The sequence below is a fragment of the Calidris pugnax genome, unplaced genomic scaffold (assembly GCF_001431845.1).
Source record: "Calidris pugnax isolate Ruff unplaced genomic scaffold, ASM143184v1 scaffold58, whole genome shotgun sequence".
Classification (NCBI taxonomy): domain Eukaryota; kingdom Metazoa; phylum Chordata; class Aves; order Charadriiformes; family Scolopacidae; genus Calidris; species Calidris pugnax.
Window position 1 is genome coordinate 261,574 of NW_015090868.1, and position 27,922 is coordinate 289,495.

At 36.2% G+C, this 27,922-nt stretch overlaps 1 protein-coding gene across 1 annotated transcript in view; it reads right to left on the bottom strand.

The window, feature by feature from the left end:
* FRYL (FRY like transcription coactivator) overlaps window positions 1–27,922 on the bottom strand; it is a 162,065-nt gene that overhangs the window by 99,880 nt on the left and 34,263 nt on the right. Inside the window, exons 2-11 of the mRNA XM_014945555.1 lie at window positions 20,641–20,840; window positions 15,069–15,122; window positions 11,186–11,325; window positions 10,534–10,630; window positions 8,591–8,670; window positions 8,032–8,112; window positions 7,390–7,558; window positions 6,226–6,318; window positions 3,226–3,324; window positions 1,612–1,713 (exon numbers count right to left, since the gene is read on the bottom strand). Coding sequence (XP_014801041.1) covers window positions 1,612–1,713; window positions 3,226–3,324; window positions 6,226–6,318; window positions 7,390–7,558; window positions 8,032–8,112; window positions 8,591–8,670; window positions 10,534–10,630; window positions 11,186–11,325; window positions 15,069–15,122; window positions 20,641–20,840 — 1,115 coding nt within the window. The remainder of the gene's footprint in view (window positions 1–1,611; window positions 1,714–3,225; window positions 3,325–6,225; window positions 6,319–7,389; window positions 7,559–8,031; window positions 8,113–8,590; window positions 8,671–10,533; window positions 10,631–11,185; window positions 11,326–15,068; window positions 15,123–20,640; window positions 20,841–27,922) is intronic.

A 27,922-nucleotide genomic window follows, 5' to 3' on the forward strand; every position in this document is an offset into this window, starting at 1 on the left:
ACTTTCAAAATTACTTTATTAAATAGCAAGGACACTAGAGAGCATGATTTTGGAATCCTTATTGCATTTTACATACTTAGGTAACTGCAAAGAAAATAACTTTAGTCATTAGGAAATCAGGATTTAAAATGGGAAAGGGGAAATCTAAAAGAACTAAACTGCTGTGAAATTCAGATTTACAAATTAATGAGATTACTTATTACAGAGTGCATGCATTTAATTAGCTTCAGAAACAAAGGAACACATTAATTCATAAGACACAGGAGGATAGTGGGGCTGTATTTTTCAAGATTAATCTCAACAAAGTTTCTGAACAAGGTAGGCACCCAAAAAACCAATAGTATTTGCTGGGCTAAACTGAATCAAGCCATAAAATATCCTAAATAACTCATTGATGGTACAGTATCATGACATTGCAGAAATTCATATGTAGAATTTCTGCTGAATAGAGCCTTACAGTAAATGTGTTAAGCTGTTAGTGGTTAACAAAACTAAGTAAAATATAAAATGCATGCTCAGCAACTACCAGTTAAACTCACTGGCATTTATAGTTTTAATACATCCATTATCACCAATGGACATTATGCCAGAAAAATGCAACTCCTAGGTTGTAAGAAGTTTTTTCAAAGCTTTAAAAACAAAAAGCAAAAGCAGCCTCCATAAGCAAAATAAACAACAGAACAAAAATCAAGGCAAATATTGCAAAAGAACTGTAATGTTAGATGAAAAATATACAAAAACCCAACAAGCAACAGAAAAGTGTGAAAGATGTCATGAAAACAAAATGACCCTTAAAAAAAAAAATCCAAGCAGCTAAACCTGTCTCCTTTTGACTTCATGCTGGTTTATGTGTTTTACTAATAAGCTTCGGAACTGTCACTCACACCTAACCAGAACGAATATTGTGAAGGTAGATCAAAGAATTTATTAAAATTTTCAAAATCAATCCATTAGGGAAAATCATGAACAATGTTAATTAAAATTAAGGGAAGAACATGTACAATAATCATTGATACAAGAAAGTCACTAAACCAAATCCCGAATTTCAAGTATCTTGATCTCTTTATCAACCAACTCATGTTTACAATGCTATCAACTGAAGCCAGGAGTTAAAGGGACACTGTAAGTTTTATTTGGAAAATATATATCACAGGCTGTAAGATATAATCTCTTTTCTAGACTCCCAATTCATTTTCTATTTCTTCAATAAATGAACAAGAGAGACAAATTTTGCACTTACTATACCTTCTACTTAGAGAAGTAGACAAGCCACTTATTTTCTCACAAAGAATTTGCACATGAAGAAATACAGTTTGTACTTTCTCTGGCATAAATAGCACTTATTAGCAGATGCTTCTGCAGATTTTACTTCACAAAAGTGATAGTCCCCCAAGGGGGTCACATCTATTTCCAGCATTAGATAGCATCACAAAAATTTACTAGGTTGAATACTAATGGCTATTTAAGACATTTAATTTTAAAACAAAATACTTCACAGTGTCCTTTTAAACAGCCAAATATTCATTGTTTAGTTGGCATGAGAATGCCGGGAACAAATTGGAATAAACGCTATTGATTTGCAACAGTTCCTGAATTGAAAAGGATTCTTACCTTTAGATGTGACAAACAGTTCTGCAGGAAAACGTGCCAGTTATTTAAAAAAAACTGTTTCTGACTGACACACAACAGGCAGGTGATCAATGGGTACAAAGCCTACGAGCAGGGGGGAAAAAGAATTGATCAAATTGCTCTTTGCAGACCTCCCGAGTCGTGTACACGGAGAATGAGACACACAGTTGGTTCTTTGTCCCTCACTCTCTCAGTTTCAGTATTGCATGACAGCCCTTCCCCTGCACTAGGACACGTGCCAGGCACAGTGTCCTGGGCATCACAGCCATGCCCACGGTAAGAGCCCATGGTGTAAGAGGGGACCATGGTGAAGCTCATGCCCAGCAAGGCTTGATCTCAGACTGAGAGCAGTTCTCACCCCTCCTACAATATTCACTCTTTCCCTGCAACCACACGATTCAGTTCATGGGGTCCTACGTGCTGGGACAGGGAACTGCCTTGAAGAACAATACTCAGGAAAAACATCATCAGCTCAGTAAAAACTGAGGCAGGTTTTAGGTTTTCAGAAAGGTTACTTCTGCTCAGGGTCTACTTTCAGTAAGGAATGAAGCAGAGTCTGATAAAGTCTGTGAATATGCAGACTAGCATTACTCTGCTTTAGTAACATAGATTTGTTTAACCACCACATACCACAAAAAGAATACAGAATGGTAATTAATATCAAATCTGACTGCAGATCATCTTGTTATGGAGCAAAATTAACGAATGGGGATGAACAGGTTAATTGTAATCTTGATGTAACAATTTTTCTGACTTCATAAATGACATTGTGAATACTAACAACAACTACTTTATGCTATTCTTACATTAGGAGTTTAACCACGTACAATGACATATGCTCTATATGGTCAGAATACCATAAAGTAAAGCTTGTCCCTAACATGAAAGTGAGAATAAATCAATTTAAATTCACTTGAATTTACTGAATATGGCAATTGTAATGCAACGTTTAGCTCCACATTTCCAGCCAAGTGAAGTGAATCAACTTGAAACATGGCTGCCATGATCATCACGAATTACTGCATTAATGAGAGATTTAAATTCCTGCTAAAAATGCAGTTTTGGGGGAAAGTTAAAATGCAGTCTTGGGGAGGGGGGATGGGGGAAGAACCAACAAACCCCCAGATATTTATATCTGAAAGAGATAATAAAAAATATTAGAGAAAAACAAAATAAGAGGAGAGGAGAAACAGGCAGAGCAGGGCTATTAACTGTCTGCTGTTTTGCTGAAAAAGTCTTGTCTGCCACTTCCATCTTTTAATTAAACATAATTTAAATATACAGACTCCCTGAATGCACGTTCTTTTTAGAACAGACATTCGATTAAATAACTCTGTGCTAACACCCTCTAAAATAATAAAAAATAAGCATCAATTTCAATACAATCTTACAAGTGAGATAACAGAGCACGTATCTTGCGCAAAGAAACAAATCAAAATTAGAGCAAATGCACATACACAGTGTGAATTTAATTACACTTGAATCAAGGAGTTAAAATTTAAATTAATACAGCTGTTAGCTTTTCCTCATATAATATACTAGCTTAAAAGTTTAAGATGAGCAAAATAGAGAAGTTGAAATATTTCTTTAAAATACCAGTGAATGCTTCTTTCTTGAACTCAATTCAAAGGTAGTCTGATAAAGCATCTCCACAAAATTTTTCAAACATGGCACATTCACTTCATTTTTAACAGCCTATTAAAAAAAATACACACATAAATGGGTTTAATAGTTTATACAGAAGGCAATTTAAATATACATCAAGATATCCATGAAACCAAGAACATTCAAAAGTGAAATTTCACATTAGTTAAGTATTTGAGTGTATTCATCTGATATATAAACAGAAACACAAGAAATCATGCCATATGCTACTTCCATAGAGTTACAAAAAATCAAACCAACAAAACAAACCCAAAAGCCATTTAAAAAGTACTATTTTAAGGATGTAGCCTGTATTCCATACTTAAAAAGTCTTTACCATGAAACTAACAAATAAAAACTACACTGAAACTCTTTATAAGCATAATTTCATCTATTTGAAAAAATACTACCCATCACCATTCCCCTCTTCAATGCTCCCCTTTTCTTTTACATCCTCCAATTCTGAAAACTGAAAATTCAGGGAACGATACACAGGATTATCAGCCAACCAAACACATAAGTTGTCTTTATTCAGCTTTCAGAATTAATGAAACAGATCCATGGAGCCCTGCACCTTTTTTTACCCACTCTATCCTTGCACATAGAATAGCCTTCCTTCCACAAACCAGGCTTCTACCTTCTTTATCTAAACCTCTACAAGTTTCTTAGGCTTCTCTCTGGACACCTGTGATGATCCATTTAAACATTTTTGTCAACCTACTATTTTATGTTGTGTTTCTGCTTTATTTATCAAATTGGAGGGTTGGGTGTTGGAGAAGGGGGTTGGCTTTTCTGGAAGAAATCCTCTATACTCCTAATTTCTTTATAAGGTAATTTTTTGGTTTTGTTATCCAAAATTTTTGAAAGAAAGTCACGTCCAAAGAAGCGGGAAAGTAATTATGTTTTAAATCACTTCCTACATAATCCCAAATTCTTTATCTTTTGCTACTCTTAAGCTGTAAGTTGATCAGTACCCTGCTAGCTCGATATGAGAAATTAGTCAGTTGTTGCCAGCACCACACTGTTGCTTTGGGATATAACCTTGGCCTTAACTTCCCCGCTGTAAAATACGCTGTCAGCCGTCATACCTGCAGGGTCCAAATCAGGTCATATTTTTAAAAAATGCCTGAATGACTAAACAAGAGAATGACAGTAAAGAAGTCACAATGCCAAAATCCAATAGCTTCCTCACTTAAGTAATTTTCTGTATCCAAGATACAGAAAAATCTAGATTCATTTCCTCTGCTTCAAAAAGATTCAAACTCCCATCTCGCATCTTCCAAGAGGATGACTAACCCTCTCAACTGCATCTCAGTCTGGGATGGGGCTCTCCACTTCTATTTAAAAAGCTCCATTTGTATGAAATGATTAGGGACTCAGTGAGTCAGAAGGAAAGATTAAGCCTCCCTCGCCAGCCGTTTAAAGCGCTGATTCAGGCGATGCCTGTAGGAAGGGATCCACAGAACCTGCAGAGCCGGCGTGCGTGCCTCTGCCGTTACCACCCCACAGTCCCAATTCCCAAAGGCTGCTTCTGCCTCAGCACTGTACCTGCAGTCTTCACTGTAGTTAAGCTCTGATCTTGAAAACTAATATTCGTGTGTTTACCTAAATGCTAAGTACTTTCTCTATGCACCCCCCCTCCAACTGCCAAGCAGCTACGGAGTTCAAAATGACAAACGCGTTCACTTTTTAACAGGACAGCAAATTCTTCTCTAGAAGAGTGCCCAGGTAAGATCAAGACTTCAGACAATAAAGAGCTACTACTAACACCACCTCTTTGTGGTCATGTCTTAAGAAGAAAGATTGTCTCCTAACTATTTTTTTAAAATAAACCCCAAGGTTGAGACTGTCAAAGGGAGAGAAGCATTTTCCCAAGGCTCAGGGCGAAGCAGATCACTTGAAAGAAGATGCAGAGTTTAGAGAGATTTATCCTTCTTTTTCTATGAGCTTGCTTAGACAGGATCCCTATCTGGCATGCTAGTCTCTGTAGATCCCCCAAGAAAATGAGATCTACATGTCCCAGTTCTCCATACATAGCAAGATAGGCCCCTAGAATCAGTTGTAACATGGAGCAATGACCTGTCATTTTTCAGGACAGTTTGCCAAACACACTGTAGCCTAACACAACTATCATTTTAGACAACAATCACAGCAAATATCCATCTTACTACAACGAAACCTTCTGAGCTACCTAGTGAAGAATATATACTGAGCTGCCGTAACTTCTCGTTGACCTGTTGGCCAAGCTTTACACAACCGAACGAAGGGACCTGGAAGGAAGGGGGAGAACCTGTCCTGACTGGAAGCATTCTCACCAGCAGCTTTACAGCCACTGTACATCCAACACTGTGATGGCATCAAGGTTTTTTGATTGTTTGTGGCTGCTGAGTAAAATTTCTGGCTTTAGATTTAAAACACATACAAGAGATAATCAACTGCTCTTCCACTTGAAGGATTACACCTAGTGGACACCCACTTCTATGAACAATTTTTATTTAGTTGGCCAAACCCTACATTCATCCTTCTTGCATAGGAGCCCACGCTCTCCCTGTTGGACTGTAAAAATGTTACATATCTCAGTTTATTCTAGAAAGAAGTTAACAGGTTTCAGCTAATAAAGAAAATTCAATGGGACCCTCGAATGAACAAATATTAAACCAAGGAAATTTCAAATTTTTAGAGCAAGTATAAGATTACACAGATCTCTGGTGATAAAAGGGTCTAGAAAACAGACAATTTCAAGAAGTTCTGACAAAAAGATTGGAAACTAGCTAAAACACAAATCACACTGACACATTTCCCCTTAAAAGATTATGTAGGGGCTTGTAATTTACTTAATAGTCTTTTTGAATCTGTAAAAATGTAATATGGTGAGGATTTATAGAAGCAATTTTAACAATGAGAGCCTAATTGAAAGTGAGTGGAATAGTGCGGGAAAAAACCCATACTTACAGCAGCCACAGGGATGAGAATTTCCACAAACAAACCAGCAAGTGCATGTTTTATATCTTTGTCTTTTACTTCCAGGAAGTATTGAGCACATTCCTTAGTAAAGAAGCATAAGAAAAATATTTAGAAAAAAGAAGACAAAAGTCACTATGCCATAAAAAGCACTAGCAGTATCACATTAATTGCCAGTTTGAATTTAAAACATGCAATGTGTTTAAGTTAGTCTTACATTCCTTGACAATATCAACTTTGCAAAACATTTGAATGTTTAAAACCTGTTTCCCCAGCAATTAAAAAGAAATTGAAAGAACTTTTGTAATACCAGATAGCTATTTACTTTCTTCTCAGAATATAACAAGTTCTCAGAATATAAAATATAAATACGCATATTTTTCCTCAGATTATTCTGAAGTTTTTAAAAAAATGCTTATCTCTATATAAAATAATTAGAAAATAATATTTTTTTAATATACTCGTTTTCATTTTCAATATTATTTTGATGCAAAGAAAATTTTACAGAGAAATAAATAATCCATACATGTTTGCACACCCCACTGTACCAAATTGACTACTCTGTACACAATCCAAAGCACCTATGTGTATATTAAGTTTCTTCAGGATTCAGAGCAATTACAATGGCTGCTAAATAGCTCTAATAAAATTTATGACCAAGTTGCAATAACTTCAGTTACTGTCAAATGGGCAAGTTATTCATTAGGACACTTCTTAATCCACAATCAAGGGAAGCAAACAAGGAGATTTTAAGTCTCTCTGAAGATTAACCGAAGTGTTTTTTCAACCAAAGTGTTTCTTGGCATCTCAGCTGTTAAAAAAAGATACATCAAGTACTTTTTTTCTTTAACCCACTGCTTTCATAAAGAAAGAAAATGATTTGATTGCTAGCCATTTTCATCTAGTCTATAATAAATTCATATATCGCAAGTTTGCCACAATACTGAGACAATTGAGAATGGGTTCTCATCATGTACTCACGAACTGCAGAGAAACAAATGACTCATAGCTCCGAGAACTTATGGACTAAAAAGAAAAGGATGAAGGACAACACACAAGTAGAGTGAGCGACTGATCACAGGAAGCATCATTGCAGCTTTAGGACTTAAACAATCAAAATTATGCTCATTTCAGTTGTCTGTAATATTAATTTACCTGCATGAACTGAAATGATGCTTCAAAATCCTCCACGGGATACATCTTTACTCGAAAAAACTTCATTCCCATAATCAAACTGATGATACTTTGTACTACATGAGGACTCTGTTCTTTTTGTCGCAGTTCCTTTAATTCAGTGACAAATTTCTTCCTAACAGCTTGAAACCTGAACAAAGGATATAGATGACAATTACTTGCATTCTTAGTTACTTTTACTCGATGTCTATAATTTTGAACCAATTTCTTTAGTCTGTTAGGATAACAACACCTACAATAAAGGCAACACAAGCAAGATGAACCCTGGTACTTAAAATCTAGGCACTTAAGAGTGCCTATGATGATCAGCACATTAGAATATACTTGTTAACTGAACAACAGCTATTGACTGATAACAGGCCTCTTTCCCCTGCATCCGCAAGTTGACAGCAAAGCAATTCACTATTATACTAAAGATTACTTCTTGATTTGTTTGAATTTATTGTGCTGGAACATGAGACAGACACACCAGACTACACCTGACTATGCTTGACGCTCAAGGGATTAGTCACTGGGGTCACTAAAACAGACTATTTAATATAGCAGCGTTAAGTCTAGAGTAATTTTTCCCCAAACACAAGAAGAGTCAGAGACTGAACTTACTTTGATTGAGCAAGAACCCCTGTGACTTCTGCATATAAGTCTGCAATAATATGCACATTCCCAGTGTTGGTTCCTGAATACCTGAATAAAGAGGGGGAAAAAAGGAAGCTGTTAAATTCAACTTTGTTCTTCTAAACCCTAAGTGTGTTCTCAATTACAAACAAAAAGTTCATTCCACAGCAAGGTGGTTATTACCATAAAAACAATGAAAGTCAAGCATAACATGCATGAGTGACATTTAAAATGATGTAGTTTCACTGAGTGGACATAAGAGACTTATTCTGCACAGGAAATTTACTATAGTGATGCAAACTTGGACTTTTCTTGCTCTGGCTGGCTGCAAATCATTCTGTATCTTCTGAGCAAAATAAACACACCATCATATTGAACACAGCTGTATTCTTTCAAGATATGTTTTCAGTTTCAAGGTATCAATCAGTGTTTGTTTACAGTATTATCACCAACACATTACATGTGAGGCAAAGGAGAACAATCACAACAACCAAGCACAGGCTCATAATAGACACAAAATATTTTAAAGTACGCAAGCGAAACTTACCCTTCCTTATGTTTAAAGTGCTTAAAAGCCAAGTTTAGAACTTCATGTACTAAAGGATCTGGCACTGGATGAACAGGTATCTGAAATGCAGATATCATTTATATGTATGTAACTATGCATGTATATTTACACATATGTATGTATGAAGTAAATAGTACTGTGAGATGCCCTGTAGAAACCTCTCCCACTAGTGTCAAAGGACATACCCTTTGCTGGCAAATCAAGTTAATTCTCCAATACATGAACATTTACACGACCTGTATTGACATTCTCTCAAATTATTTTGCATACTAGCTTTTAGGGATTAAATTCGTAATAAAATAAACAGTAACATAAACACTTTGAATTTGTCATCAAAATTTATCAGGACTAGGTGAACTATGCACCTTGCCACACTTTCTACCTTGTGTGGTGTCACTGTTACAGACTTAACCTCACAATGCAATTCGTCTTCATGTAAAGGAAGCCAAACCCAAAAAATAAGTATGCAGAAGAGATGATCATCTCCATTTTAGATTTTCTGCAGATGAAAGCAGCCAAGACATATAAAAACCTTCCTAGCAATAAGTAACAATTTGGTGAGAAACCAAAATCAAACATTGATTAGAAAGCCCTTTTTTATTCAGGCTCTCCTTGACATCACCACTTTTATCAGGTTTAAAAGAAAACATTTGCTTAAAAAGAAAATGTATTCTTTTAAAAAACAATATATATAATTATGAAGTCATAATGTCTTTAAAATTTCAAAGCAATTTAGGTAAGGAATAGCCCTACTAAACATTACTGCTTAACAGCAATTAAAATTTGCACTAAAATATATTAGAAGAAAATATTACTGTCTTGTCTACAGAAAATGAAGCACTTGCTGCTTGAAAATTTCATACTTTTCTGCATCAAGAAAGCTATTTGTCCAAGAACTTCCAGTTACCGGAACTGGCTATTTACATGCATATTCATACAATGAGTAATATGTACTCATTTAAGCAAAAGATTTTTGTTCCTACATAGGAAAGTTCCTACATAGCAACTTTCTCCAGTTGCTCTGTGCATATTACAGAAAGGGCTGGATCATACCCTTTGCACCCTCTAAAACCAGTTTATGAGAATTAAACAATGATAGGGCTCCCAGGAAGATGGATGTAATGTGAATGTAAATATGTTTATTGATAAAAAGCCATCCTTTCTGTGCTTTGCTTAACTGTCCAATTGCAGATTCACATTACAGGCAGAACATACAAACCCTCCTTAATATAACTTTTAATGCTAAATTGACCAAAGAATTCTCTTAAGTGGTGTGTCTGTGTTTAGTACAGAAAGTACTTTAATTTTCATGTACCTATACGTAAAAGACGTAAACTACTTAAGTATTTGAAATGTGAAATTTGCTCAAAACTGCTTCATGTTTCAAATCCATTCTTACAGTAATCTTTTTTCCTGTAAAAAAGCAAGAGTTTGCTACTTAAAGACAAACTCTATTCTCTTGTCCATACACCAATGCGAATTTTATATTAACAGAAATTGGGCGACATCATCTAGCACTGCACTATAGCGCCAAGCAAAATTACATTGTTTCTAATTTTTTTCAAAAAGTGACATTTTAATCATCATTCAATGATTTCACACTGTATTTCAAAAATGTTTAAGCAGACAAAAAGTACTTAACATAAATATTATTTTATTATTTTTTTTACATTTTTGCTTTTTGCAGTACATCAGCAGATTTGACTTAGTGGTTCCAAGACAGGTGAACTGAGATGATGCAGGCATGTAAAGAAAAGACAGAAGAAACTAAAGGCCTTATGCAACTTAGAGTATAATTACGGCCTTGTATATGCCTACCATATATATGCACCAGTTTTTAATATAAAAATTTAAAGGAGATGATAAAAACTGACATTAAAAGCAAAAGATTAAAAGAATCTTGCCAAAGCGAAAGAGCTTACCTGTTTTAGAACCTCTATTAAAACTAAACAAAAAATGAAATCTACAGCTAAGTCCCTCCTCTCAAGTAGATAATCTCTTTCACGTTGTTGGTCATCCCTAAAATAAGAGATCAAGAATACACAAATCATACACAAAACCACAAATATTACACAAATATTACATTACATACATGGCTTTCATGCCATCGTTGCCACACACGTATATAAAATGGATGGTTAGAAAGACTTTGGGGTTTTGTGTAGCACCAACATCTCGCCCCCTCCCTAAAGGATGTGCCAACAACCACAACGAATACAAAAGGAACAAACTAACTTGGAATTATCAGCATTCAACTTCCTTCTGTATATCAACCCCAAAATCATTAAGTCACTTCATGCATATCCTCTACACAAGTTAAATACACTACCTCACAGAAGCCTGTGCTCTTTCTACACAGATTTAGGTAACAAAAGATTCAAATACAAAATACTTGTCAAAAAAGTACACCGACATTTTCTTACAACAAAGGACACAAAAATAAAACAGACTCTTGCAGGGAAAACTCTTACCCCTTTGATTTTGTGCTACACTTGTCAAAAAAGTACAACACCGACATTTTCTTACAACAAAGGATACAAAAAAAAACCAGACTTTTGCAAGGAAAACTCTTACCCCTTTGATTTTGTGCTAGATCGAGGTCTGTATTCATAAGATTCATCTTCTGTTCCATTTTGACGCCTGTACCAGTCAAACAAGGTGCGTAATAAGGAGGGGAGACAGTGCTCTGCTACTGAGCTCATAGAGCTTATCAACTGAAAAAAGTAAGAAAAATAGTTTAGCATGATAAAGCAATCTGAAAAAACGAGAATCATATCACAAGTTAAAAGTATTCATACATTTTGGGGGGAAAAAAAGTTTAAGAAAACAGAAAGAATGAAACCTCCTCATGAGTTACTAAACGGATGGTATTAGGGTCAGCATAAAATCGACAACACAACTAGCAATCCTTAGAATGAAAGCTAAAGCTAACCTTGGTGAAGAACCACAGCAACCCAAAAATGTGTTCTGTGTTCAGAATTTACTGTCAATTCCCATACCCCTAATTACTTAAACACTGGGAAAATACATTAATATCTCTTTCTCTAAAAATAACAAGCTCTCTTTCTCTAAAAAGAAAGATATATCCAATACATTGGGCAGAGCTATGTTCACACAGCAGGACTGCAACTGCACACATAAGAGGACAGGAACAGATTAAGCAAATGCTTAAGTCACCCTGTGCTGTCAACATAAAATGATGCCAGAAAGCACTTCTACTCCTCTGCCCTCCTGAACTGATATGTTTATTAGCAGAAGAAAAAGAAGAAAGCTGCATTTTAAGCTTTACTAAACCTTTTCCTTAGGTTTTCCTTCAACTTTACACAGTATATTAATATTACCAACATTCATATACGTTCCAGCAGTTAGATGATTTACATCATCTTCCACAGAAACAAACTGTATCACATGCATTAAAAAAAAAAATTGTCATTGGTAAAGTGCTAAACCCAGAAACTACTGGTATTGTAAAGAATTTTTCTCTTGAAATGAAAAATCAGTTTCACATTACAAGTATTTATTTCCTGCCCTGTTTCGCATCCTTAACATTCTAATTAATGAGAAGGCATTGGAATTACAAGACAAAAATCTTTGCTTGTATTACATAGCTGCTAAGCAGAACTTGAGCTATATGCTTATTCTTTTTATTTAAAATAATTACCATACTGCTTGGATAATAAATTCAAGATCAACTTATATAAAAAATGTAAGAAAACACTTTTATATTTGCATTAAATTATGCCTAGGTTGAAAGCAGCAATCCAGACAAACAGAGATCCTGTAACACTCAAGAGAACAGAACTGCTGTAGCCATCATGATGATACTTATATTCCTTGGAATGAAACAGCAAAGCGTGCTCTAGTCTTAAAGGCTGTTAACATATTGCTAATTGCTGCAATTAACATACCCAACGGTATACTGACAGGTAGGGAGAGAGAGATGCAAAATTATAGTAAGATGCTAGAGCCCAAATTCCAGCTATGGCCAAAATTCTGATCCTAAAAACAACACTCAAGTTGTGCCTAAATCATGAAGAAGCCTAAACCCCAGAGACACTTCTGCTTTCAGTCACCAAGATATGCTTCTGCGTGATCATTAAGTTTTGGTGTCTTAGGACAAGAGTAGGAAATTGCCAAGTATGATTCCTACAAGAAACAAAGGAAGAAAAATACATGCTATTTCAGTTTCAAGCTGTACAAGCAAAAATATTTTAAGAAATGGAATATATGCTCTATAAAAAAATTCTCCAGTAGCTTCTTGATGCACTGGGAATGATAAAGGGATAACAGTTTAGAAGTGTATCAACAACAAATTTCTTTCTTGTTTTCCAAAGTTTTAACTCTTAGCTAAAATGAAAGTTTTGTTCCAATTAAAACCTCAAGAATTGTACTCTTTGAAAATTAGGAACCATTGATTTTGCACACTCAGATCTAACAGCAGCCCTCTTGGTCTGGTTATTCTTCCAACAGAAACAACTTGCAATCCCATTAAACACCTACTTGACTTTTTCATGATAGGGACAGGCAATACTACACGCCTTCCTGCTCCATCCCCCTTCTCATCACTTACTGAGCTGAGAGCATGTCAACTACATACTTTTTTACTCCCAGAGTCCCTCTTGTGTTTCAGTCATCCTCCTTTTATTCACATTTTACAACACTTACTAGCTCAGACAGAACATCAGTACAGCTGAAGCCACTTTTTGGACTCAAATTCCTAACTCTGTAAAGATGTCTCTGTGACCAAGGTTGGCCAGCAGCAGCTCTACCTTCTCTGCAGGATGCTCTGGCTGTGTTCTCGGGACCCTTCTCTCTCCCATGCTTTCCCAATCTGTTTTTACTCTGCAGTCCTCTGCACTGCTGCAGAATTGGTCTTAATACAGGCTTCATATACCCAGTAACAAACAGAGAGAAGCAATCGTAACTCTTTCTGCCAAACAATGTTCAAAATTCCCTACCAAAAATCACAACCCCTGTCACCACAAGGGAACCATTCTGCTCTGACTCTCTAGAGTATTTATTCGGTACCATTAAAATTAAGATTTCGGTGAACTCAAAGTTGATTACAAACAACAAAAGAACAAAATAAGAACTCTCTAACACACATATACATACACATACATATATACACACGCAATCAACACAAAGTACTAAGGTTTCAAGAAAACTATTTCTATTATTTCTATACACACATATATATACACACGCAATCAAAACAAAGTACTAAGCTTTCAAGAAAACTATTTCTATTATTTCTATATTACAAGATTTCAAAGTTACATGCTTAATTTTTTTACTTTTCTTCACCCATGATATTTTTAGAACCTATATGTCGTTTAAGACATGACTACTAGGGTTTTATAAAAAAACATCCTTAACTGAGGTAGATTTCAAAAGTTACATGCTTTATTCTTTTACTTTTCTTCACCCAGGATATTTTTAGAACCTATATGTCGTTTAAGACATGACTACTAGGGTTTTATAAAAAAAATCCTTAACTGAGGAAAAATGTGGTGGTAGGAGGGGGGAGGTGGTGGCAGAGTTAGTAGAAAAACTAGTAGTATTGCTGATTTACAAATTGCCTATCTGCGTATTATTTAGCTTTTAGTCAGTTTTAAAACAAAATACCGTAGCCACCAAAGAATTTAAACCATACAGGAAGATTCTATTCAGTAACAGTTAAGAACAGGAACAGGCAATTAGTGAGGCTTCATCTGAATGCTGCCTCTCCTTGCAAGGAAGTAGTTACGGGACAAAAATATGCCTATATTATGAAAGAATTAGAAATAAAGACAAGAAACATGAAAAAAAATTGAGCAGTTATTCCAGGTACAATTCACTTACAGTAAGTGAAACAGAATAGCCTCACAGTGCGACTACATACTCAGCAAAGGAATTTACCTTATGCCTTCTGCCATAGAATCAAAAAGCCCTCAGTAAAAGCCATATTACTGAAAGTAACACTACTTGCTTATAAAAGCAGAACCCCTAACACTGAAACAATCAGTAATATAGGCTGATGTTACAGAAAGCCTGTTAACAGCAAGAGAAATAAATTATTTTTCTCCCCCACCATATTTCAGTGTTTTTCGTCCAACAACTTTCACTGCCACCTTCAAATAATTATTCTATTCTAGTAGTTTCTTACTGTCATATTGAAAAAAAATAAATGGAAAATAAAAATAAATTTTTTTTCTCCCCTACCATATTTCAGCTTTTTTTGTCCAACAACTTTCACTGCCACCTTCAAATAATTATTCTATTCTAGTAGTTTCTTACTGTCATATTGAAAAAAAATAAATGGAAAATAAAGTCTAAACAACATTCAAGGTTTAAATCTTCTGACACCAATTCAGACATGGATGTTCCAAGTCATTATAACATTATATCCACTATTCTGCAAAAACAGGGGCCACCTTAATCCAATAGAAACTGCTTTCAATTCCATGTCTCCTACCTGATCAAACTGAAGATCTTCACCTCTTTGAAGAGATCTGGACAAGAGCTTTTCCTGTAAAAAAATAAAAATAAACGTGAATTTCACAATGCAATTGACTGTTATCAAAGATAGACTCCTGCTTTCTCCGTTATATTACAGAACAAAGAAATAACTTTTAATGCAAATATTTGCATTATTTTTCAGCTAGAACCATTTCTGAAGATGTGAAGTGTACTCACAAAATAGAAGAATACAGATCTAAAATTAATAGATAAAATTAAGGTGGCTTAATAGCAATAGCATTAAAGACTGACAAAGAGAAAATGTCCAACACCTCTCCCAAAGAGCCGGGCCCACAGCAGTGTGCTGAGCAGAGATTGCTGGCGGTGGGTGCCAAACCTAACTCACAAGGAAAGCCATTCCCATCTGAATTAACCAGCATATTCATGTTCATATAAGGCAGTTATTGTACGTTACAGGAATGAATTTTAAAATGCCTTCACAAAGGCAGAGACAATTGTCCAATGTGTTTCTAGCCTGTGCTTTTCCCTGAAAAAAAAGCTAGAAAACCTGGTCCAGGAAAAGGAAAATGACAGTAATAACTTGCTTCACATTTGAAACAACTTTAAGGTACAGAGAAGTTGCAATATTACTAGAATATAATTATTACAATATTTCATTGCTACCAGTACCGTAAGAAATACTGCTCTGTTAAAAGCAAAATTCAATTATATTCCTGACAAAATAATTTAGTTAGAATTAAAGCATTAAAAAAACCAAACACTAATGAACTGTAATAGTAATGTAATCATAATTCTTACTAGTCACTATGGAGAGTACCAAATTATACAGTTACAAGAAATACAACTTTTATTCTCTTGCTAAGGTACCTCGGAAAATTAAAAAAAAAAAAAGAAAGAAAAGGGAAAAAAAAAAAAAAAAAAAAAAAAAAAAAAAAGACTAAATCCCATGTACTGGCTCTAAGGTCAATGATTTACAGTGAGCCAAGTACCACAGTAACAGCTTTAAGGGCATGCTAAAAACCAGTAAGATATATAAGGATGTAACAGCATTTCTTGCTACTTAAAGAAATTTTAAACTACTTTTCACTTTATTATAAATGAACCAAAATGTTTGGGGAGGAAAACAGAAGAAGTACTCAAGGTAAGGAGTTAATAGTTCACATTAGATTGCAGTAAGCAGACAAAGAGCTTTATGGAGCAAGTTAAGTCCAGTAGGAAGCTGGAAGAGCTGTTAAGTTGCCTGGTGTGGGATGTGAAAGTAGGTGTCAGCAACACTGATAACCAGTACTGTGCTCAACAGGTTGTGCCTCAGTTAACACACAAAGTAACTGCGCAGTAGTTTAAGAGACAACACCCAGGGTGTTGACAAAATTCTAGTAGAGTCAGTATTGCTTGGCATTTAACCCTTGCAATACTGCAACAGACAGGCTATATGTTAAACAGACACAAATTGGGATTGCACATACAAGTCCAAGATTCAATCTGGCAGCTTATTTTCACTTGTCTTAATCATAAATTTGAAAATACAAGACAATTTTTGGCATTTTCTGCTATGACTGCAGCTGTATTCGGTGTTCAAAAGGACACAATCTCTGGCAACTATTACAGCCTCTGAAAACTTGAATTCAACATTGCCCAAGCAAAAGCATTTGCCTACTCCAAAAGTGTATCTGGAAATAATACAGGTATCAATTCAGAAGTCAGACCATTTTCACTTTCTATAATCAAAAAAACCCACTCAATCGTCTAAGAAAACAGTAATTTGTGTACACTTCCAGTATAACTAAATAAAAAAAATATTTTAAAGGAGAAGGTAGTTTCAGGAAAATGCATTTAACATTCTAAAATAGTTCTATTTGTTCATCAATTGATGTATTAGCCAATGTTCTTTCACTAGGTATTCAAAAGCAAGGGGGGAAAGGTTTCAGACACTGGCAAAGACTTTTTTGAATCTTACAAATTCATGTGATTTCACATGTTAAATCTGATCAAAATACTGTTATGAGAATTGACATTTTGCAGTAGATACTAAAAGCTCCAGAAAGCACTTGCAATTCCCATTTAACTAGAATTCCTCCCTCCCTATTTGTTTTTTAATAAGGAAATGTCTACCGTAGGTGAACTCATGTTATCTATACTACGCTTTTAGATAAAGTGTACAAATAATTATAATCTTACCTATAAAGCAGAAACACGAGAAACGTTCCACCCTATATAAACATCATATGTTGCTAAATAAGTTGTAGGAAAATAACTAGAAAACTATTTCCCAAGAAGACAGAGAAGTAACTTTCCTATAAGAAGATGGTAAAAGTCAGGCTCCTTAGGTTTCCTTATGATACAATGCCCTGACATGCCATGTTTCCATCATGGTACTACAAAACTATTATACAGGTGAACCCATTGCATGTGTCTAAAACCAGAAATAGCTAAAGAAAAAACTGGTAAAAAAGTAAAGAGAAGTGACATGATCTGTAAGAGTTTAGACAAAGAAGTTGAAATCCGTATCAATAGAGAGCAAACTATTTTTAAGGTAGTTCTGAAAGTTTAGCCCCTCCCCATGTTCTATCCTAATTGAGACATTTCTGTACCTCAAATGTTGATATAGCTTTAAAAGATTTTTAGTATTAAAAAGAATGAAGACCTTACAAGTTCATATTCCTATTAATTTTCCTCAGCATTAAAGATGTTAACTGCTAAAAGGTAAATATCACCGTAGTTAATGTAACACTAACCAAACAAACGTGACATAACCAAACAACACTCTTTAACCCAGTCACAGGTTTATCAAGGCCTTTGAGTTACCTTCTAACTCTGCTTTGTCATGGCCCCAGTTGTCTCACATGACTTACAAAAATCTATCCAACAGTAAAGTAAAGGTCTGGAAACTTTTCACTGAATTAATAATTTAAGATTTATTTTCCTGGCTTCCCGAAGTTCAGCGAGAGATGGAAATAATAGGTCTGCATTTATCTTTTACGAGTGAAATGAAGAAAAAAAAAAAAAAAACCAACAAAACAGCACTATTGAATTAACCAAAGAGCAGTTTGCATCCGTTGTGTAAAGCAGAAATGTCAACATATGGCAGGCAGCAGAGATCAGGATGTAGACAGACGTGTGTGTGTGCTGGGCAAACAACTGCACCCCTGGAAAAAGGTACCACCCGTTGGCCCCTCTCCAGCATCCACCGGCACCGGCCTCTGGTGGCCAAGCACACCTCAGTGGGGCGGCTCAGGTGAGCATATTAAAATTAGTCTTGTTTCTGCCCTCCGAGCTGCAAGTGAGAAGCCAGAGGAGCGATGCTGCCTTGCTCCCTGCAGCCCAGGCGCCCGGGCAGTGCCTGCATCCTTTACTCACTAAAAAGATGATCTTCCTGTGGTTAAACTTGCTACTTGAATCATTTATTTTAAGCATTTGCTGAAAATCTCTTTCTGTAACTTTGGGAACTGTGGTATTAAAATTTTGCAAGCAGAGAACTCTTAACTAAATCCTTGGTTAATCACTGAGTATGGTAAGTAAATTCACAGTCAGAGAAAACATTTAGTTACTGTTTTTAAATCACGAGTCAGTCACTTCTAAATGAAACCCATACATCTAGCCAACAACGTACTGTCCCCTTACCCCTGGGTGCTGTCTTGATCTGAAGTTACTTTAAAAAAAAAAAAAAAAAAAAATTTCTCCCCTAGTGGCATGCTCATCTTCAAGTTTTAAAAACTGTCTCACTCCCAACTTAAGTGGTGTGGCTCCAAATTCTCTCCAGCAGCTTCATCCAACAACCTAGCTTCACCTAACACATTAAAGATTTATATAACACTGTATATATTTGCCACATTATTATTTGTAGCCAAGTGATCCCACAAAATCCAATCACACTAAAATGATAAAGGGCTTTCCTCTCTTCCATTAAGGCCTTTTCTTCAATCTCAGTCAGTGTCTTTCCTGTGCGCTTTCAGCCTTTTACCTTTCTTTTTAAATGTCATACACTAGAACTGAATATTCAGTATTTACATCAAATACTACACACAAAAATAAAACCACTTCAACATTTCCTTTCATTGAGACACCTAAGGATTCCCTTCTATCATTTTGTGTTATATAGACTCAGGTTTGTTCACTTTTCCACAGCTTTTGGCACCTCTTTTAAATTGCTGGTTTTCTACAGTCATTTTTTCCTACTAATATAAAGTAAATTTACATTTGATTGCATTAAAAACCATTTTGTTTAAATGAATTCAACTTGGCAAATGAATCCAGACAGAACTGTTAAAGGCCTTCACAAATGACTACTCCAGTAATATTTATATTTTCTTATTTTATCCCAAAGAATTTTATACAACCTGTATAAACACAAAATATCGATTTTAGTATTTACTATTAATAGAAAATCCTGACTAAGGTATACTTCATGTAATCACCATAAAACCTCAGCAGACAACAGAGCCGAGAATCACTCTTCTTTGAGAAGTGCATTATTTCATTAGTCTCATGGGTTTTCTGATTTTTAATCTGGCAAGATGTTTCAGTTTCATATGCTTAACAGATTTTACAGCATTTGTTTAAGTAACAGTCAACAGTGTGGCAGGGAGACACAGGCTTGGATTGTTGTCATTTATTTAATCCGGTCTAGGGACAAATTTTGCAGCACAGGTGAACTCCAGGGCTATAATATTTACCTTGCTACTAATACTCCATTTAGGAGATTTAACTCTGAAGTAGGTATGTCTACAGGAAAAGTGCTTTTCAGCTTAGCTGAATTACAGCCAGTGGAATGGAGAAGGGGCCAAGGGAGCAGCGTTCCCAGCCCACCCTGGGGGGAGCGATCTGCCTTTCCACCCCTGGCATCACCACCCCGAGAGCTCTCTGCTCCTTTCTTAGCCATGAACCCTTCACTGTTTGCTGCCCCTTTGCCTACAAAGTTTCTGTGTTTTCTTATCAAACCCTCCTGAATTCCTGACTGTTTAGGATGTCTATAAGGAAACAGACAAATAATGGTAAGCTGGAGGCTTGCCTGGTACACACACATGTATATAAAACGTATAACTAAGTAGATGCGTATAAAGAAATGTTTCCCTTTCCTCAGTCTTTGATGCACAGCTCTGGGTCACCACCAGAATTTTGCATTTTGCCTAATCTGCAATATAAGCCAAGGACTATGTTCTTCCAGTTGTTAGTGTTGCTACTTGGGCAAAACAAACCCAGTGCATCTTTTCTTGAAAGCATATTGTCAAAGTATTATTTGAAAGAAACATCAACAGGAAACACACTTTGCAGTCTTAATGAAGGAACAGTTTTTTGTTGTCGCTATTTCCTCTTGTAACTTTACAGAACTTATGAATACTAAGAGGTCTTGTTTCCAGTAACCACTGTGTAACAGTTTTAACGGAAGTCAATAAAACACAAACCAGGTAACAGCTCTGTTTGCAGAAGCCTATCCTTGAATTAATCCCTTGGAAAAGTCAACCATATCGGGAATGTTATTTTCAGTAATGATACGTACAATGAATCAGCCTATTTTACAAAAAAGGGAGGACCATTTCAATGGATACTATGAAAAAAAAAGGACTCACCAAAGGTTCAGCCATTACAACTTCAATTTTCTTTTCAGCTTGAACAGCAAATTCAGCAAAGAGGCTTTTGATGACATACTCGCCAGGTTTGACATCTGGATCAATAGTAATGTTAGACATGATGATGCCTCTCTTTTCCCAGGTGGAAACAACACTTGGAGGAACTCTGCGTTTATTTACTCTGCTGGGTGGCGTGGAGGCTACAGAAAGAAAAAATAAAAAAGAAAGAGCTATAAAACAGAGCCTCTTAACACAGTGCTTATCACTTCTTTAACCTTCCCATCCACCACACAGATGTATTCACACAATAAGTTCTGTAAACCAGAAGGAGGAAATAACTAGTTATTCAACAAGACTTTTTTTTTTTTTTTTTAATTAAGTGGGAAATTCTACTTTAAATTGCATAAATTAGTTGCATTGTAAACTCTTTTGTTATTCATAAGAAGGAAAACTCTGTATGATGAGCATGATAAAGATTACAGCTTTTAGTATCTGGTATCTTCAGATCAAGTATGACTGACTAAAAATCAAAAGGTTCAATTTAAAGGGTTATCTCCCTACATTGTGAGAGGCATCTGCTTGATTCAGTTTTATAAATCATCTGTGAAATTCAAGTTTCTACTTGGCATCCAAAGATCTTCAAGAGAAATACTTCCTTGGGCACTTTTTGTCAGTGAACTGATTTTTCTAACAAGAACGCAAACCGTTTCTAGACATGTCATAACTATTTTTTCCCACTCTCTAGTCACAAATCTGAAAGACTTGTTCCTCATCAGAAATATTAATCAATCAATATAAATAACACTGGATATATTAGCTTCCCTCTCTAAGGATCAGTGCTTTCAGCTTAATTCTGAAATTGTCATACTCTTAAATTAACATGCATTTGTCAACTTTTAATTTTATTTTTTTCCCTAAGCACTCAAAAACATTTATTTATTATCACAGCTGCCATCCAATGTGAATCGCAGTACCGAAAATCAAGTATCAGAACTCACTCATGCATGAGTTTAGCACACACAATTTCAGTAAATAATTACAATTCTTGTCTTGCACACTATAAATCAAAAGAACTATTGACATCTCTAATGATGCCCAGATGTACCCAGAAAGATCTGATATTTCTCTAGCATATTCCATGACTGTAGATGTTACTTTCTAAACTTGTGTTAGGAATTGAAATTAAGAATTCTTACCTACTGATATTAAGATTTGATTTTCCTAAGGTAATTGTATAGGGAGCCTAGTCTGAATCTATTGTATTATGTGTTGCTATTTGTTCAGGTAAGCTTCTCAGAGAAGCTTTAAGGCTTTTTGCAGGTAAGTGTGAGGAGATGCACTTGGCAAATTTTCATGAACCTGCGATTTTTTTGTGTGTCTTCAACTTGTACATGTGCAATTCCTATTAGCGAAATATTATCCCCAACTTTTGCTCAAACATTTTTTCAGTGTTCAGCTCATTCATGAAAATACTGGTTGCCATGGAGACTAAACCTTTGGTACTTCACTCCGCATCTTCCCAAGTTTGAGTCTCAGCCATTCATAATTTCTTCCATCAGTTCAGAAAGTTACCTTTTATGTAATGCAGACTTCCTCAACCTCCGTTGAGAGAATCATTTATCAAACTCATTAGTGAAGTGAGCAATTCAGCAGGAGTTGAGAACCGAATGGTCACCACTACCCTAGCCTCTAGCTAAAAAGGAAGGTTACCTTGTTACAACATTGTGAGTACTACATATGAACTGGGCTTTTCCCCCTAATTACTATTTGTACAAACTTGCTCTTTACTTAGAGTAATGCATCTTTTTTCCTGTGCATTAATTGCAGTACGCTGTCTTTGAGGCTGAAGGACTTGCCAAGGTCACCCAGCTGAGTTCCCAGCGACGAGAGGCAACACAACAGGCAGGCACGCTGCCTGCCATAAAGCAGTTCTGAACATCCTCTAACACTTTGATCTAGCACTTTGATCTCGGTAACACGGGTCCTAAAAGACACAGGAGCGTGTGCCACACAGCACAGGCAACGGGAGATCAAAGACGCTGCCATGTTCTAGATCCCGATGGTGGAAGTTCGCTAGATGAAAGTACACAAAGGTGTTAGGAAACAGACCAAAGTGCACGCTGCAAAGAAAGGCGATAACCCAAAACAACTGACTTGAAAGAAAATTTTTTTCTTATCCCATATCTGATGATTGGCTTTTCCCTCAGTACAGAAGCATAAATGTGCCAGGCACTTTAAAAATATTTTGTTTCTTTACAATGTCTACGTTCTCCAGCATCTGTGCTCCTGTCATTCTTAAGCCCTGATGTTTCCAAGGCAGCCCAGGAAACAAGAGAAAAGCATTATGTGTCAAGAACAAGAGCGCAAAGGTTTGAGGAGAAAAGAGGTGAAAAGAAGAAATATATCCTTTCTAGCCATAGCTGGTAGCAAACAGAAACACCCAGTATGAAATTTACAAAACAAAAATGCTGTAACACATGTATTTTGAACAACTCTCCTTTCACATCACATTTCTAGGTAAACGGTTGCTTCTATCCTAAATATGAGAGTTTCAAAGAAAGCTAACGCTTTGTTCTACTCAACAGACTCTATTCTTTTAAATCACGTGTTGAAGGTAACAGACTGGAAAGAAATGAAAAGTTTAAGTCCCCTTTTGAACATCATTAGCTGTGGCTGGTCAAGAAGACACTTAGCAAAGCAGCTGCTTTGGCTCCTTCTAGATTCACCTACTGGAGTATGCCACAGCCCCCACATTATCAGGACTGGGGACTGATGGAACATGTCACGGCTCCGGTCCAGCCCACACTCCTGAATGACGAGAGAAGCTGGAACTCAACCAGCTCTTCTCCCTCTATAGGGAAACTGAGAAGGACTAATGTGCTCCTTTATCAAGAACCACAGCTAGATTTGCTTTATGTAGATGTCTTAATAGTGTGTTTACACAATATGTTTCTGTCTCCAGTTTTCAAAAGATCACTTTAAAAAGTCTCTGTCATTTAAGAATCAGGAAAACATTGAGAGCTGATCATCTTCAAAGTACTATCTTTATTTTCCATTAGTAAATTAATCCTCAGTAAGAAACCAGTATGTTAAATTTAAAACTACAAAACAGCTTCTCTCCCTAAGGATGAAACCCCAAAGCTGCTCAGGCTGATTTAAACCCAGGCAATACGGCAAACAAATCCTTCCCTCGGGCTCATGCGAAAACACAGGAAATCAACTCAAAATGACTGTACTGGACAAAAACCCAACCCTGGCAAGAAAAAATAGAAGCAACTGGACTACAACCAGATTAGGTCCCAGAAGCATTGCAGAGATTCCAGTGCAAGGCAGAGGGCATGACCATGAAGCCAGGGGAAGGTGGTACCAGGACAGCCTTACATCAGGTATTGTAGAGAGTGATAAGGTCTCCCCCTCAGCCTCCTTTTCTCCAGGCTGAACAACCCCAGAGGGGTTGGACCCACAATGTCCAATTCCCTCAGCACTGAACCGCACATACGCCTGTGCCAGCACAAAGAGGAGAGTCAAGGCAGGGCCAGCACTTGCCTTTTTGCTCTTCCAGCAGCAAAGCAGAGTTAAGGCTGTCCTACAGTTGTACATGTCACTAATCTCTGTGTTCACATGCACAAACTCTTCAGTTGGTAATAAACCTCCCCCAAAAAAACAAGGGAAAAATGTCAAATTGAAGCAATTATAAACACTGTCATGAGAGGATTACAAGTATCTTAGTTTTGCTGAAATGCCAGTGTATTCAATAGGCAGAATAAATGACTAGGATTTACTTTCATCTATGAACTTGCTGAGGACTCTAATTCACGACAGCATTAATGGTTCACATTAACAACTTTTGCCTTGTATATGACATGGGTTTATCTGCTATGTAAAACCAGTTAGTTAAACATACACAGTAAAAAACACATAGGAGGGAAAAAGAGGAAGGAGCTTGACTGTTTTTATGAGAAGATATATAGTAATTCCTTAAAGAAAAGCCAAAATCTGTTATCAGACTTCTTAACTAGGTCAAACAACATTATTATCTAGTATAATTATGTTCAGTGGGATTTATTTATCATGAACTTGCAATCGATAACACTGTAAGAAGGGTCTACATGGATCTTAAATAGCATGTTTAATGGAGAAAAAAAAAATATCTCATGACAGGATTAATTTCTTTCTGCTAATCTTTGCCATCAAAGCATAAGCCAATCTCTACTCTTAGTTACCAGAGAAAGTTTCAAACAGTTTTGAAGCTTCAAAACATGGACCATCCTACAGAACTTCAGATGAAATCTGGAACCAAAAAATCATACCACTCGCAACAGTCCAAAAACAAAAAACTACTCTCATAAATCGGTTGAAAACACTGAATGTTATTCACTTGAAACAATATCCTGTTTGTTTGCTCTGATGCGAGCCGGCGCTACGTGGGAAATCTGGGAGCAAGTGCTGTAGGAAATCTCTGTTAAACAGTATTGTTTGGTTGCTAGGGCCACACCAAATTGTTTGGATAGTTTCAAGGAACAGTGAAACAATACAAAGGATAATTAGACAGACAACATACTCCTGGGTCAAAAGGCAACACGCCCTGATGTATGTTAAATGAGAAACAAAGTTGTTTCATGTTAAACACAAGCGTCCAAAGTAGGAAAGGTTACTTCATACCCAAGTTGGTATTAAAGAATGCTGTTTTTATCATCCTGCTCTTTATAAACCAAACGCATCAAATATTTGAGGATGTAAGTATTGTCCTATTTACCAATGAGATAATTCAGGATTCAAACACACAGAACAGGTACCAAAAGGTAACAAGCACACCCCATCCCGTGACAGTCTGTGACTGTATTTTACTTCACGGCTAATATGATATGATGATTTTTACCTTTCATAGACTGGTTTTGGTACTACTTTACACTTAGCCAAGTGTTGACACTTCACATGTGCTTTAAATAGTACTTCCCAAGTTTTCCATGTTTTTTCCTTTAACTGAAATTTGCTTTCAGTTCCTGCTGTTTCTCAGGAAGTTGGAATGGTCGGGCTGAAGCAAAACTTCCATCAGGCATCTCCCCGTCTTTTAAAATAGCTGAAAATACATCTAGAATTATTTTACGTTTTTTTAAATACGGTATCCAACTATAGAAAGAGGATACTCAACAAACTTTTGAGAGAGCCTCCAGAGTTTTCATCAAGCAGATCACATCCTTGGTTGCTATTTTTACATTCATTGCTAAGGTAGTAAATCATCTTGCACAGCTCACATTTAAGGAGTAAGCTTTTTATTATTATTTTAAAGCACACATAGTATCACAGTACTTTAAGTTTCCTGTGATACTTGTTGCAGGATAAGGTTTGCATGTCTAACTGACAACACAAAAATTCTCAGAGATTGAAAACATTCTAATTAAACTCCTTGTCTTCTCCTTTGATAAACATCTAGAACATTTCATTCTACCTCACAGAAGTGATATTAATATACACAGAACCATGTCTAAAACAACTGCTAGAGTCCTTCATAGCAACAAATCTTTAGTTATTTTACCAAAGGAAGCATTATTTTTTCCTAATAAGGATGTCAATGCTCAAAAGAGATGGCAAGCTATCCAGTACCAACCCACCAAATTATAAGCAGAGCCAGAAAGTTACATCTGTGTTTCCTGCGTCTCAGATTAGCAGCCTGTTTTCTAGAGCAGACTTTTTCAATAGCTTTATCATTAGTTGGCAATTCTGTAATTCCTGTAGATCATCAATTTTTTATTGTCTCCAAAATCTCCTTACTCACATCAGTGAAAAAAAATCCCATTCCATGAATACACCTCCTGATTTGAATGAGGGAAATGGTGAATATTTTTACGAAGACAATGAAGTTCAACATCTGCTGTTCTAGTAACAGATGCACATTTCTGTATCTTAGTCTCCAGTCTACAGACAAATATAAAGGAAGAGCCATTCTTCACTTTAATCTCTTGGATTTGCTTTCAGAGTAGCGATGGGAGGATGCAGCCGCTATTCATTTATCCAACCAGCCTACCTGGGTTGCCGAAGCATGGGGACAGCACAGCAAACCAGCCAGGTCTACCTCCCTGGGTTTTGTCCAAACTATATGCACCGCTAGAGGTAATGAGTGGAGTCTGTCCATAAATTGGATTTATTACTGCCTCACTAGCTCTAGCTGCACTGAAGCCCAGCTGATCTCAGGCACGGCCAGCACCGCCGCACACGGCTCTGGCTGGTTCCTTGGCTCGCCGGCAGCAGGCAAGTGCTGGAGTCAGCAGCCTTTGCAGAGATGGGGGATAGTTCTGCATTATACTGCATTTATCCAGATTTTTCCATTTATTCCGTGAATGCTCACTTACCAGAAAAATGTTACTCATTTTAAACTGTGCTAATAGATCACAATAAAAGAGAAGAAATTGCAAACTTGTCAAATATATACTTATTTTAACCACTTCCAGTTTTATATAAATGCTGTTCCAATTTTTTCAGTGATGTACATTACTCTCAGTAATGTGCTTAGATGGACGAAGCCAATACATTTCTGCTTTTTTAAGGTATTCTTAGGATGCCTTTTAAATAAAGGTACCTCATAAAAATATTATTCTTGATACTGGTATGAAAACCTGAAAGTGAAGGGAGAGGCATAACAGCCTCCCAACACCATAGTCATGTCACTTTACAAGACAACCTAGATGTGAATATTTTGCCAGTAAAATTATACATCTATTAAGAGCCACTAAACACACAAATTTTCATAAGTTGCGTTACGTAGATATTCCTTTGCTTTATGTAATACACACCTACTGATCAGTAACACCCCAAATAGAAACACAGTGATTGAAAATCAGCCCAAATACATTAGAATATACAAGACCAAAAGAAAAAACATCCGCTCTTTCTCTCGTATTTCTTATACCTTAGTCTGGATACATAGTTCCTGACGAACAAACATCCTATTATTTTCAATAGAGACTACATGACTAATTCTTCTGGTTACAGGAGGTATGGCATTCTCCTTTCTCTGTGTTGGCAGTGTACAGTGAGTTATCTTTGGGAAATGTTTAATGAAGATCATGGGTCTGCATGTCCAATTGTACTACACCAACGGGCAAAGAAAAACAGCATCTCACTAACAAGCCACGTGGACTAAGAACCCAGATTGCAAATTCTTATTCAACTCTCTCTCTTTCACTGATTTTATGTGAATTTGACGAAAAGAATTAAATAACCAACAGAAGCTGGTACTTCTGTCATGCATTTATGAAATGTCACATGTTAATGAGATGAATGG